Genomic DNA, 16278 nt, shown 5'->3' on the forward strand with positions numbered 1-16278 from the left:
CTCTCAATCATTTTAACCTTTGCATATCAATGAAAATGATGCTTTGATTTAGGTTTCGAAATGCTTGAACATTCGCCTTATTCTCTGGAACTGACTCCGAGTGACTTATTCCTGTGGAGGATCTCAAGAGCAAGTTCCCTGAAGAGGGAATCGTTGCATAGCTCTGGAGAGATAGCTTATTGAATTATAAAAATATATATTTATTGTTTGTTACCTTTAAAATTTTGTAGCATCACTGTAAATATATATATTTAGCCAACTGGCCTGGAAAGTTTGTAGACAAAGATTTTTATTATATGCTTTGATTTTTTATTCCATCTACAAATCATCACTATCGACTGCTGGCTTGTTCTCCCCTTGATACTCCCCTAACCTTCAGCTCCTGCTGAACTTTTACTGAATATACAACAAAATTTTAATAATGATCATCATAATAATCATATATATACATATATTTTGTATATGATTATTCCACAGAAAATATAAAAAATGTATAATAATGATTCTCATAATAATCATATATATTACAAAGATATCATATGCATATATTTCTCTAACGTTCAAGCTTTGCAAAATTACTGAAAGGGTATATTCATAGATTCGGCTATTTCCCAAAGCTTGAAGCTCAAACCAACATATCTATGTGGCATGTGATTCCCTTTGTCATTGTTTGCTTATGCTGATATTGTTTCATCTATATTTGTCCATGTTTTGATATGCAAGTCATTTCGGCGAATTCAAGCGCTGTCCCGGGGCTAGGATGGGCAGGACAGGGCAGGGCAGAGCAGGGCAGGGCAAGGCTAGACGAGCGACCTGGCCATCATTGCCAGCTGGAACAAAATTTGGAGTTCGCTAAATGTCAATAAATTGCGTGCGCAATATTAATTAAGAAATTCACAGAACAGCCACAAAGCGCCGCTGCATGGACATTCATTTTGTTGCCAGCTAACTGAAGCAGGCTTACGCACACCCATACACACACACACACACACAGCTACACACACATTCACACTTATATAGTGGCGACTTTATGCGGCAAAGGGTTAAAAGCATAAAAGCCCGAGGTGTTTAAGCATATTTATACAATACACTACATGAGTGTACGTGTGTGTGTGTGTGTGTGTGTGCATGTGTCTGTGTCTGTGTGTGTACTTTTGTATATGTGTTAGGCATTCAGACATGTGTGGAGCGTTACCCACCCCCTTGTCCCCTTGCAGTGCGCCGCACAAGTGCCTGTGGTTGCAGAGTGTGAAATATTTTGCTCTGCCACATCCTACACACACATACACACATGGCGCCTCTGGGTGTGTGTGTGTGTGCGTTTTTGTGCCCCGCCGTATCTTGTCTGAGGGTCTGGCCAGCAGCTCCTAAATAAACAAGTCCGACGCTGTGGCATTTCCTGCTTTAAACTTGAATTTCGAGCACATTGTTCGTGCCAATACGGGTTTCTCTTCTTCTTCTCTGTACTTTTTTTTTTTATACTATTTCTTTTTTGTGGACTCCTCTAACCCATTTGTAGATCTGCATGTGCCCCAGGGCCAAAGCCAAAGCTTGCTCAACTTGGACAAGAGACGAAACTATTCAATGAATTGCTCGTGTTGTTGTTGTTGTTGTTGTTGTTGCTGTTGTCGTTACTGCTGTGGTTTTTGACTTTGTGCTGGAACCCTTTCAACACATCCAACCGAAACTGAAACTGAAACTAAAACTGAAATACAAATAAAATGGCTCATCTTAAACGAAATTAAATTAAAGGCGCCGCAGCCAGAGACAACCTCTCATAAATTGCGCAAACACTCGGTGTTTCGATTTATTCATGCAAATTCTAATTCGAGTGGGTTATTTATTAAGTTATAACCAAGTGGCTAATGCATTGTGCAGCTGAGGACGCACGAAACTGAACTGAAATAGTAATTTTTGTGAATTAATTAAAGGTTGACAACGACAATTATTTATTATAATTTTTAATATGCATTTGATAGATATTTAATAAACGTTTATATTTAGATTTACTTAGATTTATTTATATGAATTGACTTTATATATTTAATGCGATAATAATTATTTTATTTGCCTTACTCAGACCTTTTGCTATTAATCATACAACAGTTTGTTTCCTCGAAATATTTTGCTATGCCAGCAAAATTGTTGCCCTTTAATAGGCTTATATAAAATAATAACTTAGCTTGGTTGAAAAATTATAATTTAAAAAATTTTAAAATATATATTTTGTTGCATTTATCACTTAACAACTATGATAATCCTTATCGATTTACACCGTATGCCATATGAAGCCGAAAGAGTGAGAGTAAGAGCGAGACAGACATAGAAGCACCCACAGTGTATACGAGTGAGATCTGCACCCCGATGAGTTTAGTGCTTGCCTGTCTATGAAACTGATAAACAATAAATAAAATAAATAAATTACATATATTGCCATAGAGCAAGGGGCTGAAGTGTTTTACTAATCTCTCAACACTCGAGAGCTTGGTCGTAAATTCCTCAATGCTCTCCCACATATCACTCGGCGTCGCTCAGTGCCAACTTTAAGCTCGAACTATGCGTGCAAGAGCAAAACTTTGTATGAGCAAAAAGAGGTTTTTTAAATTAAATACTCAAAACAAAGTTCACTCAAGAGTTAGGGTTAGGTAAAGCAAAGTAAATAATTTGATATTGTTAGCAGCTCTTGGGTGTAGTCTAGTGATGTAAATTGAGAGACTGCATAGCAGCCGGCAGAGAGCAAAAAAAGCAAAGATAAGAGCTGCAGTCGAGCTCAACAGCAACAATAATTTTTAAATTTCAGATAATATATGTGGTGCACAGATACTGAAGCTACCTCTAATAATAGATTAGCTTTGTTATTAGAGCATAGCTACATTTTAAATGCTCTTTAGCTGCTTCTTCGTTCTCAAGGCGAATCTTTCAAGCATAGGCAGAAAATATGATTCATTGACTGCATGAGTATTTGTTCATTTAGTAACTCTCATTAGACGAACATCAATCGTATCGCGCCCTAAACTATGTTCGTGACACGAAAGCACTCAAACAAAAATCAAATCGAGAGAGAGAGAGTGAGTGAGGATGATTCGGTTGATTTCACAAACAAAGTAAAGGATCAACAGAAATTTATAACTGTGCTTATAAATTTTTTCTTTTACATGCATATTCTGTCTGTTGCCGGACTCTTCAATCATATTGGTGAGAGCCAGCTGCTAGGCACAATAAATATACCTGTATGATCTATATTTTACAATCTATAAAGACTCACCTGTTGAAGGAGGTGCATCTGCCTCTTAGACTGCCATGAAGGCTCCTGTGCAAAGAGTCTATATACAACTATATAATTCCAATACTCTTTAGTTTAGGTTGGCAAATAAAAGTAAATATTTAAATAAATAAATATATCTAGGCTGTAAGAAATAGTTATAAATATCTATGCAGCAGCTAACATTTCCTAACCCAATTAACACCTTATAAGACGCGCATAGACAATATTATGTATGTATGCCAGAAGTCTGTGAACAGATGGCGGAAACTTCTTATAGCTTTAAGGCATTCGTGACATAGAAATTTGCATCAGTATGCAAACACGTAATTAGCTGACAATGGAAACATTCACAAGTGATTTCCCGTATCACAGCCCTCTCTACATATAAAATAAGCTAGTTCACTTATTTATATCGTTTAATTAGCTTTATTGACTGTACGACATTTTGCTGTTCTTAATATATTCTGTTCAACACGTTCACTCAGCCCAGCTGTGGTTGATCATTGGGCTGGGCAGCTGCTGCGTGTCCGCCAACCAAGCCGCCCAGGCTCATCTGCAGGGAGCGCAATATGCCAATGGGAATCTGTGTGTGTGTGAGAGAGAGAGAGAGGGAGAGGCGTTATACATGGGTCAGACAATTAAGTCTCATCGGCTGATGCCTTGGATGACTCACGTCGAGTGCCTGGCCAACGACTCCTTGAGCCTGCGGTGATACGACGTGATGTCTGATGCCCTGCGTTCCTTGGCGAGGGCCCTTTGCGGATTTGTGGACCGCCTTGGCTTCACTTTTGGGCGACGACTGCGTCTGTTTGTGGGCGAGAGAAAACGATCAAATGGCTGCAGAAATTTAACAATAACAAATGGCAGACAAAAACGAACAAACGCAAACAATGCGCCAACCGAAAGCTTAACAAATGCAAAAGTTATATTTAGCTGCCACCGAGAACGTAATGAAAATTCATGCAAACAAAAATATACAAAATAAGAAGAGAAATAATACAACAAAAATTATTGAAAATGTTTCCAACAAGTTGGCAATGCGCCGGCCCAAAATAAACCACAATTTAAATAATTTTACAGCAAACGTTGGTCAAATATTTTGACCCCAAAGCGAAAGTTGCAGCCAAAAGCCAAAAGCTGTTGCTGCCAACATTTGGACAGTGCACACCCTGTGTGTGTGTGGGTGTGTGTGTGGCCGTGTGAACGTGTGTGGGCGTGTGAGCATGTGCGGGTGTATCTGTGTGCATATCCTTTTCCACACACAGCTGCCCAGTTGTTTGTTTGCCTGTTACCTTCGCCGGTTCAGCGACAGTTTCCTGCTCCTCCTTCTCCTGCTGCTGCTGCTCCTCCTGCTGCTGCGGCTGCTGTGCCGCCTGCGTTATGTATACGTTGCGTTGGCGTTGGCGTAGACGCTTGACGTGTAGGCGTGGCCGCTTGACAATTATCACTGGGCTGGGCGCTTGCTCTGTGGCCGGCGCTGCGGCCGTTTCAGCATGATTTTCATTGATTTGATTGGGCGCGATGTGGTCGGACTAACATGGATAAATGATGAGCGGGTTGAAAACACAAACACAACACCATGATAACATGTGCGCACACACATATATATATACACATAAATACATATGTGGTTGGACGTAAATAATATATTACACAGAGTTAAACACTTAATGAGCGGCTTCTATGTAGACCTAACCTTAGTCAGATGGCATTTTTCAATGTTCAATATGTTAATGAGGAAATATTTTCTATAGATATTGAATTATTACTCCCACTCATATACATATTCAATATGAATTGCTTGACGTTTGCCTAGAGATGTCTTGCACAATGCCTAAAATGCTTCTCTTTTGTTATCAGTCTCTATTGGGGAGTGAACGGCTGAAAGATTCCTTGTTCTCAGATTTCTTTGGTGAGAGATGAGAGATGCTCACATACATGAGAAGGCATTCTGATCTACGACTGCGGTGGGGCTGCGCTTATGGGCTATGGAAACTTCAATACCTTTCAGAGCTTGATTAAAATATTCATATAACCGTATTTGCTGAGCCTCTATATATATACATAATAAGAGGAAAGCGTGGGAGGTATCCATTATCAGAAATATATTATATTTATGTAATCAAGACAGGAATAACCTCAGCTAATTGCATATCTCCAGCCATTGTTATATTCAAGCAAAGCGTATAAAGCTATACCAGATTATTGATATAAGCAATACAGAATGGTATTCTAAAGGAAATTCTAAATTTCTAGACTTTAATATTTGTGGCCTAATGTTTATTAATTTTTATTATTATTATTATTTTTTTATTTATTTATTTATTTATTTTTTTTTTTTTTTTTTTTAGAAATCATCTCATCTCGTAAATACTAATTTAAAAATCCTTGACTTTTGTGGTTTACGAGATCGCTGCGATCACTCAGACAGAGTCAAAGCTAGGAAGTCTAACGAGCTGAGCTGATATGGTCATGTCCATCTGTTAGACATGACCACAGCGACACAACGCGTCATATTTCCCACTTTTGAGAAGCTTGTCGCTGGTTACATCTACCAGAGAAATAGCAACGATAACAGATAAAGAATTGCAAATAAACAAAACTTCACTCTTTAGTTGGCAGTCAACAATGTCGGCTGCTATCGCATCTAGATTATTTGCCAGGCGATGCAATCTTATCTAGTGACGCCTAGAGGTACCTCAACGGGCCTGCATTTCACATCTTAATAAGTTTCACTTACATTCTGGGCAATCAGCGAATACTTCTTGGGCGGCTTGACCTTCTGCACGTAGGTGGTTGGGCCGGCGGTTGGGATCACTGGCGGCGCATCCTCAACGGTTTCTGAGTCCGCGGAGACCGGCTTGGTGCCCAGGTTGACAGAGTGGCTGGCCTTGCGGCCATTCGCGTGTGCCTCGGAGCCGATGTAGCCATGCTCGCCCACGCTGCCGCCAAGCAGCGCGCTGGCGCCGACGTCATCGTTAGCCTGAGCCGCTGCATATGCACCGCCAGCGGTGCGACCTGTGTGGGAATGGGTATAATCTATTTAGTTCGGAATCAAAATGAAAATCAATTAATGCGTTAAATACCGTTGAGACCGCCACCAATGCCAGCTGCGGCACGCGATCCCCAGGGTGTGCCCGCGGAGGCGCTGAGGCCGCCATGGGCTGCGTTGCCCGTCAGCAGGCCGCCCAGTCCGGCATCGGCATGGAAGCCGGCAAAGTTGACGCCCACCTTGCCATCGCGCAACGTAATCAGCTGCAACAGAAATGAGAGACCTTACAGATTAGAGAGTGCGATGAGTTGGGTGCAGTCAGCTGGCCAAACTTGGTTACACGCTGCGTATACTTAATGTTATTGAAAGTTGCGCTCTTTGTTTAGGCATGCAAAACTTTTGGGCCAGAAGGCAATGCCAATGCCAACGCCAACGCCGACGCAATTTTTCACAAATAGTAAAAGTTTTGCGCCGAAACGAAACTTTGACCAAACACCCAAAGATGTTGGCCAAAAGGTGGGCAGCACAGGTAGGCAACAAGTTTCACCTCTATGGCATTTCCGGCCGCCCGAAAAGCGTCAATCAATTTAAATTAAGTTTGCCAACTTTCTAATAAAACCGAAATACGAATGGAATTCGATTGAATGGCCGACTTAGCTGCATTCATACAGACAGAGGGCAACATCAACCAGGCCTGACCCTAAATCATAAATTTCAATTACCCAAGTCCTGGCAGCGGCACACGTGTTGAACAGAAACACACTTTGTGTTTTAATTCCACATTTTGAAAAGTTAGTTTTTAAGTAATGTTTGGCAGGCTTAAGTTTTCTAAATCATTGAGATAACCGAACAGCGAGGCAGGTTAGGGAGTTTCTAACTTAGCAAGAGGTCTGTCCAGAAAGTATTGCGCATTATATTCTGTGTGATTTATGTTTTATTTTGGATTTATTTATATTCTGGTGGCTTTATATTCGTATGCCTCAATTCTCAGTGAATTTTCAACACTTGACATTTGGCAGTTGGACAAAACATGTTTGTGTTAATTGTGTGCTCATTCCACAACAAGTACAACAGGTTTCTATAATGAACCTGTTGTACTTAAGTATTTTTGTTCTTTTTTTATTTTTAAAATTATATAAATGATATATTAATAATATTGATAAAGGCTATTGCCAAAAGTATAAACTCTAACTGGAAATAATCCTTCAGATAAGCATATATATATATATATGAATATTTTGCAAATTAAAGTATAAATAAATGACGAAATTTATTACCCTTTTTAACTTACAAATTAATTTTTATTAAAATCCGTTTTAAATATTTTTGTATATTGATTTATATATTTAAAAACATGTATATTCATATTTATTAAATAAATATTAATGATATATAATTAATTATATATTAAATACATATTTTTTATTTTTATTTTATTTTTTTTAATAAAATTAACTTTTTTTTTTAATTTTCCTATAATGCTTTCATATCATTTATTTATTTGGCAATTTTTTTTAGCTGTTTTTTTTTTTTAATTTTAATTTTTTAATAAAATTAACTTTTTTTTTATAATTGTCATATAATGCTTTCATATCATTTATTAATTTGGCATTTTTTTTTTTTAATTTTTTAAACATGCTATTCATAATAATAAATTAATAAAATTCAACTATTTTTTTTTGTTTTATTGTAATTTTCGACTAATTATATTTGATTGCTGTTTGCATAGTCTCAAAACTCTTTATACAATTTCAAATTTTAACGTCTTAGCTTGTTCAATTTTCCCCATGCCCTCCCCTCTTCCCAGCACAGCTGATTCTGTAGCACACTCCAGTCTTGTTTCACAATGTAAGCATATTACATATTTGGGAATATCAACATTTGCACAGTTTGCTATTGTCGGCCTATTAGCTCAGCTTATTCAATAGAATTTACGCAAGTGCGGGCGCTGCTGACGCTGAAATCTATATCAATTTGAATGATAAGCTGATAAGCGGCAGTCGCGACTCGGCGGGCAGAGAGTTCGAACATTGTGTTTTGCCCATATTGAAGCAATTAATACATAGAGTAATTATGGAGAGCCGAAGCAGAAGACAACAACAAGTCTGAGTGGAGGATGTCATTGGACAGAGCGAGCGATAAGGGAGCGACTGTGAGAGCGTGAAAGTGTGTGTGAGACAGAGACAGAGAGACGGAGAGAGAAAGTGATAAAAGCACCTGCAAGCTGATAAGACATTTGAAGGTAGACAGCGCGTTAATATTTAACTAGGCCGCGACTCATTTGAGTTTCACACCTTGCGCGTTGCACAGACCGTACGAAAATTTACGCGCGTGCGTGTGTTTGTGTGTGCCACATGCGACCGTTATGTTAACAAAAACTACGCTTATCAGCCTATTGCTGGTGGTGCTGCTGCAGCGCGGCGATGGCGCCACAACTACCTGGGGGCATGTCAACAAATATGCCAGCACGCTGCATGCACAAGATGTTTACTTGGGGCACGTGAGCAGCACGGATGCGAATGCGGATGCGGATGCGGATGCGGATGCCACAGCTGTCCATGTGGATGTTCAGGATGTTGCATACGGCGCACAGGTAGTAGCACAACAACAAACAGGTGTATGGAAATAAGCGCACAACATGACATTTATCCCTCTCGCACAGAACTCGACCGCAGTCGATGGCTATACGATAACGGCGGTGCATGCCTACGACATGACCTTGCCGGGGGGCAACGGCGGCCAGGTGCGTTTGCTCAGCGGCGGCGTGGGCCAACAGCATGCCGTTGTGCGTTTCCAGCGCTACGAACAGGTGCCCAGGGCGCACTTCCAGCTGGTCATCTACGGCCTCGCCTTGGGCTAGGCGTGCAGTGCAGGTGATTCTTATCGCTTAGTCGCTAGAGATAACTTTACTTGCTGTTCAGTTGAACAAAGTTTTCCCCTCTCTCTCTCACTCTCTTGTCTGCTCTTTCTTTCTTTCTAGTCAATCGCCGAGGAAACTTAATTAAGTTGCGATTCAACTTTGAATTCGATGTTGGCAACTTCCTGCTCGACAGACGGCAAAGCTAACTAAGTTATTATAATGTCATAATTAAGAGCATGAGAGTTGCGCTTATTAGCATGAAAAATGTGAAAATTCCATTATAAGTTAACACACACACACATACACACACACACACACAGACACACACTCTCACACACCTACCCACACACTTCACAGAGTTTCAGTTTTTGAGCAGCTTCGGAATTTAATATTGGGCGACATCTGAGCAGGCGCTGCGAATGTTGCTGCTGTTGCAGCTACTCGTAATGAGATGCAAATGCACACTTAACCACCCACTTATACACACATACACCCACACACCCACACACCCACACACCCACACACCCACACACTCCCACACACACACACACACACATATGCACAGCAAACCGCTTAGCGGTTTGGTTTTGCCAGCATAAGTCGCTTTAAGCGCTTGATAAATGCAATTTAACGCCGCCACGCCCACTTTTTTTTTGGGTGGCGGGTGTACGCCCACTTAAAGTACAATATGACACATAAGAGGCTTTAGGCCGAAGAAGTAATTTATGTGTAGTTGTTGCCAGCAATCGCATCATTCAATTTACGCATTGCTTTTGCACCTGTTACAGCCTACCTGACGTTACCTGGCGCTCAATAGGTGTTTTGTCTTAATTGACAATTGGCATCTGCTATTAGAGATTCTAACCTGCATTATATATGAGGCATGTGCACTATTAAATACTTGACAAAAACAAGCAAAGTTAAGTCGAATGCAAATGAATTGAATGAGTCAGACGTGGGATAGATTAATTATTGATATGAATGGAATGTAAAATAAAAGCAACGTTTCAGAGTTAGTTGATATAAAAAACAGTCAACAACAGCAAGCAACTAGGCTTTAAGTAACGGAAATGCCAGGCCTGTTATTGGCTGACCCATTAAGAGCTATAGTAAAAGAAACTGTAATAAAACTAAAACTATCTGAGATATGAATATAGTATTAATGCTGATTCAAATATATATCTATGGAAATTTATATAAAATATAAAATCTGGTAATACTTTCAGTTTAAAATAAAATTCTGATTAATAAAATTCAATAATCAATTAGAATATCAGACAGAAAAATAGAAAAATAGGAAAAATATTTCAAATATTTTAACAACTAAAACTTATCGATAGCTTGAACAATCGCCCAACTATAGCTATAACAAATAGTATCACTCATGCTTGGTCTCTTATTATTGAGCTCACATCAATGGCTAATATGCCTGAAAAGTGGCCCAAACTTTTGTTTTCATTTCAATAATTTCAAAAACTCATTGTCTGTGAAAGTTTCGAGAAATGCGATTAGAATTTGAAGTGATGGCAATAAAAGGACATTCGCTTTGTTCAAAATGTTGGCAATATTATTAATGGCTGTTTGTTTGCTTTGTTGGCCATGTTAAATATTTGCACGAATCCATAGAATTTTGTGCTGATAGAAGCGAATTCAGATGCCATTGTCAGCTTGCTTGCAAATGTGTTTATTTGCACTATTTAGGGGCAACTGCCATAATTTGTTGATAAACATCAACAGCCGCATCTAGACCCCAAGCATAAACAACAGTCAGCAGACAATGGCACTGCCTTTGGCTCTGGCTCTGGCTCTGGCTTTGGCTAATTTATGTTGCAGATTGCAGATTGCAGTGGAAAGTCTTTAAAGCTTAATAACTTTTAATTCAGTCCGAAACTTTTTCGTTTTTTGTATGCCCGCAGAGCATTAGAAAAATTTGCATGATAACCCACAAAAAAAAAGTAGAAGAAGAAAATTCGTAACCCTTGCCCGAGCCATTACGCGAGCCTTAATTTCAATTTCAATTGTGTACAATTCCCACGAGCTCCCAACAATTTGGTTAGCAGTGGCAAATGCAAATTTCATGCATGCGTTGATTAAAATCTAAACTCTAGTTGCCCGCAAGCGACCCGAAACCGTAAACAAATAGAAATAAACCAAGGCGCGCCGGCGAGATCTTCGAAGACGGCCAAAAAGTACGCGAATTGGCCCAAAAGGCGAAGCCCTTTAAAACGACAAGCGCAACCCAAAAACTTTGCTCCACAGCTGTAACTGTAAAGGGAGTGCAGCAGCAGAAGGCGGCCAGAGCGACGCCCAGCAGGCAAACATGGCCAACGCGAGCCTCTTGCCACCTGAGCCAGCGGCTGACAGGCAACACGCGGCCAACACCCCGAACTGACAGCATAAGCGACAAAATGGCTGCTATGCAGGCAAACACAAGCACAAATGCCAACACAAATACCAACACACACACACACACACACACACTCGCGCACTTGTGCTGCATGCAAATTGCAGTGAAAATATTTGTCGCATTTGCGGGCACACTTGCACAATGCGGCGTATGCGTAATTAGCTAAAAATTACGCTTCATTTGCGCTCGTGGCGGCGGCAAGGGCGGCGGCGTATCAGATGCCACATAGGCCGGTCGAAAGTTCAAGGCAGATGCTGTTATTAAAATGATATATAATCGTGACTAAGGAGTACAAATACACACACACACACAGACACACACACACACTGTCAAGCACATGGGTTAATGGGTTATCCGCTGCTCAAAGGTAATTACCTGTTTGTACCTTGGCGCACTCATACTATAATTATAAATGCCTGAGCTCGCCGAGTCGCCGAGTTGCCGAATGAGCTACTAAAGTTCTTCATTGCCACAGTTAATAGCCGTTGCATTGCGCAACAATTTAATGTGCCCAATGCTCACGTTGCCTGCCGGACACTCTCCAGCTGCTGCCTCGTCAGCCCACCTGCCCACCGGCCTCACCTGCCCCACACAAAATCAAGTGTTCGACCGTTTGTGCAGCAAACCGCAAATAAAATCAACACCAGCATTTGCGCAAATTTCGCAACACACATTGGCAATAGCAATTTGTGATTTTGGCCAGAACGAAGTTTATGCAGACACCCGATGCGAGAATTTAGGGTTTTATGTAGTGAAAGGTTTTTAACTTGATTTTAAGCTGCAGGGGGCTCTTATTATCGTATGTCTATTTCTATTACATATATCTATCTCTATCTGTATCTACTATATATGTATTTATATCTTTGTCTATATCTGGCTACATATTTCTATTTATATCTGTCTGTATGTCTTTATATATTGCTGTTTTCTCTTTAATTTCTATTACTATATGCAAATTCTAACTAATTAATACAGAATTAAACTCATATATTATGTATTTTAAAAACAATTTTTTTTATATATACTTTTATTTATATTTCATAAACTAATTTTGCTTTGTTACTTCTTAATTCTTACTTTGGCTATATATAAATTTAATTAATGCAAACATATTATTTTAAACTAGTTATTATAATTTCTTCTTGGCTGTAACATTGGGTTTTCGGTTAGACCTGATTCGTTTATAACTTGATATAACCTGCAGAGCCGAGAGAGAGAGAGAGGGGGAGAGAGAGGGGGAGAGAGAGAGAGAGAGAGACAAAGCATCTGTAGTCTTACGAAGTGGAAAGTTGAATTGCCGTAGCCAGCCAAATTGAGTATTAAATTATTTCATTTGATATTCCTAATGGGAATTTCCTATAAGGCATTATATTGTATATGTAGCTTATCTCCTTGAGGGTATGACTAATTGGCAGTTTAATGAATTTAATTAAATTTGTGTATGTCATAAATTTTAAACAAACATTTAAACGGCTTCTGCATATATATGAATATATATTCTGGTTTCAGTTGCTGTTATATATAGCAAATATAATTCATATTAAAGCTTAATATTTGCCATTTTATCAAATATACATTTATTTCTATCAAAGATCGATTGAGAATTTAAAGAGATTTTAGTTGCTAAATTGCCCTATGGAAATGTATATAACCAACAGCTGGAGGCGTGGCAGAGCCCATAAAGTGTATATATATATTATATACTCGATCACCTTACACCTTTCCATTTAAAACACAAATTTTAGATGAAAAGGTGAACGTAGAAGTCAGTTTTAAGCTTTTTTTATTCATATAATTTTAAACTCATTTAAAATGAGAAACCTTTAAAGCAACTTGTGGAAATTAGCAAAGATAATAATCTATATGCTAAATAGCTATGTTATACCCTATATTACTTTCCTCTATTAGCTATGATAATAATGAATGCAATGCTACTTAGAAAATTCTTGAAATTACGTAAACTGATATAATTAATTCTTAGAGAATTCGTGGAAAGCTTTACACTGCCGCGGTTATTTTAGCGAAATCGCCTGCCGCATGAACCTTTCACTAGCTATGTTCGATTTTGTTTGATTTGCGCTGGTCGAGTCTTTGCTGAGGTCGTTGATAAATAAAACAATTTGAGGTAGTTGATGGGATGCATTGCATTCGCGAAATAATTGAAATATTTGTGGGGGACCAGTGCTAAAGGAATTAAGCACTAAATGGCTTTGCGGCAAGGGCAGCTTGGTCTGCTGCTGCTCTTGTGGCAGTTGTTGTTGTTGTTGTTGTTGTAGTTTGGTTAAGCTTTGCTTAATCACGAAGTTCAGCAACGGCACACATGAGTGCATAGTTATGGCAAGTGTTTGGGAAAGTACAAACAAAGAAATTTGAGTTGGTAGTTGGACTTAGTTCTTAGTTTTTAGCTGGCTGTAAAACAAAGCAAAAAAGAAAAAAAAAAGAAGAAGAAAAGCGGCAGTAAACTTACCTGAGCTGGGGCCAGTGTGGCTTGCAGCGAGAGCAGCAAAGCAGCTCCGAATAGCGCAAACATTTTGCGGCTGAAAAACAGGTGAAACAAAATTAATTTCTTGCTTGGCCAACAGTGTTGCCAAACAGCCCAGAGCCCTCTGCGAGCTGAGCGGCTGAGAGGTTTGCTTGCAACACTTCAGCTCTCAGAGTTGGCCGGCAAGAAAACAAAAGACTCGACTGTTTCTGTATGCACAGCGCGTTCTGCCGGACAGTCGAGAATGTGATGAATTCTTGAAGCTGCCCAGCCCAGCCGGGCTCATAGCACAGGTGCGTCGCTAACTGGTTAGCGCTCGCCTTTGGCCAAGCCAGGCGATGCTTCAAGTCCAGTACATAGCATCTGCTTATTATGTAGAATGCTCGATTGCCTAATACAATTTGTACCTGAACACTTTTTTTTTTTTTTTTTACTTCTTTGCTCGTTTTGTTGTTTTGATTTTTTAATTTGCGCTTCGTTTATAAATCACAGACTACCAGAAACTCGTCCACACGCGACGCGCTGTCGTTTAGCACTGACTCAGTGAGTCTGGGTCTGTCGGCCTCTGAGCGTTGCTTAAACTTGAATTGAGAAATGCGAATGTAGTCTACGGCAGCAGCTTCTGTCTGCGACTGGACGTCTCTGTTCAACTGGATTTGAGTCGCAATTAAAATGCAAACGTCTCTTTATATAGGAATTTATATGTTCAATGTCTTTGATGAATTCATAATCGGCAAGTGGAATAGGCGAACGAATGCCACAGATAAGCGTATGCGGCAGCATACGATGCATGGGCGAAGCAATAAAACCAAAGTGTAAACATATAAACCAACTCTATAGTATATGAACTCTTTGGCTCTTTGGCTGGGGCTGTGCTGCAATTGCGCATACGCCCCAGTGGTTGCACTGCAGACCGGTTACGGCTTCATTATATCACTTGAGCACAGAGCTTTTATTTCGGGTCTCGGGCCGACCATAGCTGACCATAAAGATGCGGTTGTCGCTTAATACGCTTCGCTTCAGTTTCCATTGCGGTCGCATTGAAGTTCTTCACTGTGTGTGCATGATGGACTTTTCAATGTGTGTGTGTGTGTATGTGTCTGTGTGCCACTTGCTGCTGATGGACTCTGCACTTTAAGCCTTGCCCAGCCAGATAACAAATTAAATAGGCAAATGAGCAAATGGCGAAAAGGCCAAATGGACATTGGCTATATCTCTTTATGCAAGAGTAAACGGGCTTGGTTAGTCTGCTGAATGGTTCTTTTCTTTTCTTTGCTTTCTTCTCCTAATAAGCGCTCATTAAAAATTCAAATGACAGCCACACGACTCTCGCAGTGACTTTTGTTCGATTCGAGCAGCATGGGAGCACGTGCTGGCCAAATTGTTGTGAAATGCGTGAGCGAAATCAAATGCCCAGAAAAGGGCCGTATTCACAAATATAATTCTAATTAAATACGCCAAATTTGATGGCAGCAAAGACTCAAGCTGGGCGCTGGGCGCTGGTCCGATTCATTGGCGCGTGTGTTCCCTGAATTGCAATTTGACTTAGGCTTAATTTCTCAATATTAATTCAAGTTATTTGCCCAAAGCAACCCCTGAGTAATTCCAATCATTAGTCTCTGGCATTGGAAAATTTGTGAAACGCGTTTGCTTAATTGATTCACAGCGCGGCAAGTATAAGCTTTGAATACAAATTTACTTATATATTAACTAACTAATATCTGATTTGTTTTTAATTGGATCGATAAACAAGCTTAAACAAATATTGTTAATGGAAAAGTTATATCAACATTTGCCTAGTGACTTCTTCACATTTTGTTCACCTGATTTGTCTTTAGAATTTGTCAAAAAATAAAATACGTATATGTCAAAAAATATATAATATTTTCGTACATGAAAGCTCATCAAAAATATATTCAATGAATTTCCTATATACATATATATATATATATATATATATTGCGACAACGCCTTTAATCTTTTAGGTGTTATAGTGAATTGGCTTCTCGGAAATGTTTAAACATTGATTTCTTGATGACTGACAGACGCCCCGCTGATATGGGCAGCCGCAGGCTGTTGACATTCTTGCTGCGGCCATTTCGTGTTCTTTTCTTCTTGTTTTCTTCAGTGTAAAAGCTGTTGACATTTTTATGCGACGCGCAAAAGTATGCTACGCTCTTTCGCCCGACATTTTGCATGAATTAATTATAATAACAAAAAGCGTTGCATACATTTAGGCGGCCCCATGAAAATACCCATGCAAAATAATGGG

General features: G+C 39.6%; 2 protein-coding genes across 5 annotated transcripts; one reads left to right on the top strand and one right to left on the bottom strand.

Annotated features, from left to right (window-relative positions):
- Positions 1-3668: 3668 nt before the first annotated feature.
- On the bottom strand, positions 3669-14669 carry LOC6579640 (serine/threonine-protein kinase STE20). Of its 2 annotated transcripts, XM_032729934.2 has the most exons (7): positions 14414-14669; positions 13992-14061; positions 6352-6520; positions 6006-6283; positions 4558-4797; positions 3939-4070; positions 3669-3848 (listed from the first exon to the last, which is right to left on the bottom strand). In XM_032729934.2, exons 2-7 carry the CDS (start codon positions 14052-14054, stop codon positions 3747-3749), a joined length of 984 nt encoding a protein of 327 aa, XP_032585825.1. In that variant the 5' UTR covers positions 14055-14061; positions 14414-14669; the 3' UTR covers positions 3669-3746. The 2 variants fall into 2 exon arrangements, with proteins under 2 accessions (XP_032585825.1, XP_002005522.2); XM_002005486.4 differs by lacking the exon at positions 4558-4797 and having other exon boundaries at positions 14414-14664.
- On the top strand, positions 7950-10261 carry LOC6579641. Of its 3 annotated transcripts, none has more exons than XM_032729935.2 (3): positions 7950-8850; positions 8920-9000; positions 9238-10261. In XM_032729935.2, exons 1-3 carry the CDS (start codon positions 8623-8625, stop codon positions 9256-9258), a joined length of 330 nt encoding a protein of 109 aa, XP_032585826.1. In that variant the 5' UTR covers positions 7950-8622; the 3' UTR covers positions 9259-10261. The 3 variants fall into 3 exon arrangements, with proteins under 3 accessions (XP_032585826.1, XP_043866632.1, XP_015019282.1); XM_015163796.3 differs by having other exon boundaries at positions 7955-8850; positions 8920-9130; XM_044010697.1 differs by lacking the exon at positions 9238-10261 and having other exon boundaries at positions 7953-8850; positions 8920-9207.
- Positions 14670-16278: the final 1609 nt, after the last annotated feature.

The sequence above is a fragment of the Drosophila mojavensis genome, unplaced genomic scaffold (assembly GCF_018153725.1).
Source record: "Drosophila mojavensis isolate 15081-1352.22 unplaced genomic scaffold, ASM1815372v1 contig_80, whole genome shotgun sequence".
NCBI classification, from domain to species: Eukaryota; Metazoa; Arthropoda; class Insecta; order Diptera; family Drosophilidae; genus Drosophila; species Drosophila mojavensis.

Excerpts from the sequence above, each read along its gene's own strand:
- LOC6579641 (XM_044010697.1), top strand. The coding sequence starts at position 8,623 with ATGTTAACAAAAACTACGCTTATCAGCCTATTGCTGGTGGTGCTGCTG. Across the intron at positions 8,851-8,919 it reads ATGTTGCATACGGCGCACAG|AACTCGACCGCAGTCGATGG; the intron begins GTAGTAGCACAA and ends CCTCTCGCACAG.
- LOC6579640 (XM_032729934.2), bottom strand. The coding sequence starts at position 14,054 with ATGTTTGCGCTATTCGGAGCTGCTTTGCTGCTCTCGCTGCAAGCCACA. Across the intron at positions 4,798-6,005 it reads ATTCGCTGATTGCCCAGAAT|TCCGACCACATCGCGCCCAA; the intron begins GTAAGTGAAACT and ends TATCCATGTTAG. Across the intron at positions 3,849-3,938 it reads TCGTTGGCCAGGCACTCGAC|ATTCCCATTGGCATATTGCG; the intron begins GTGAGTCATCCA and ends ACACACACACAG.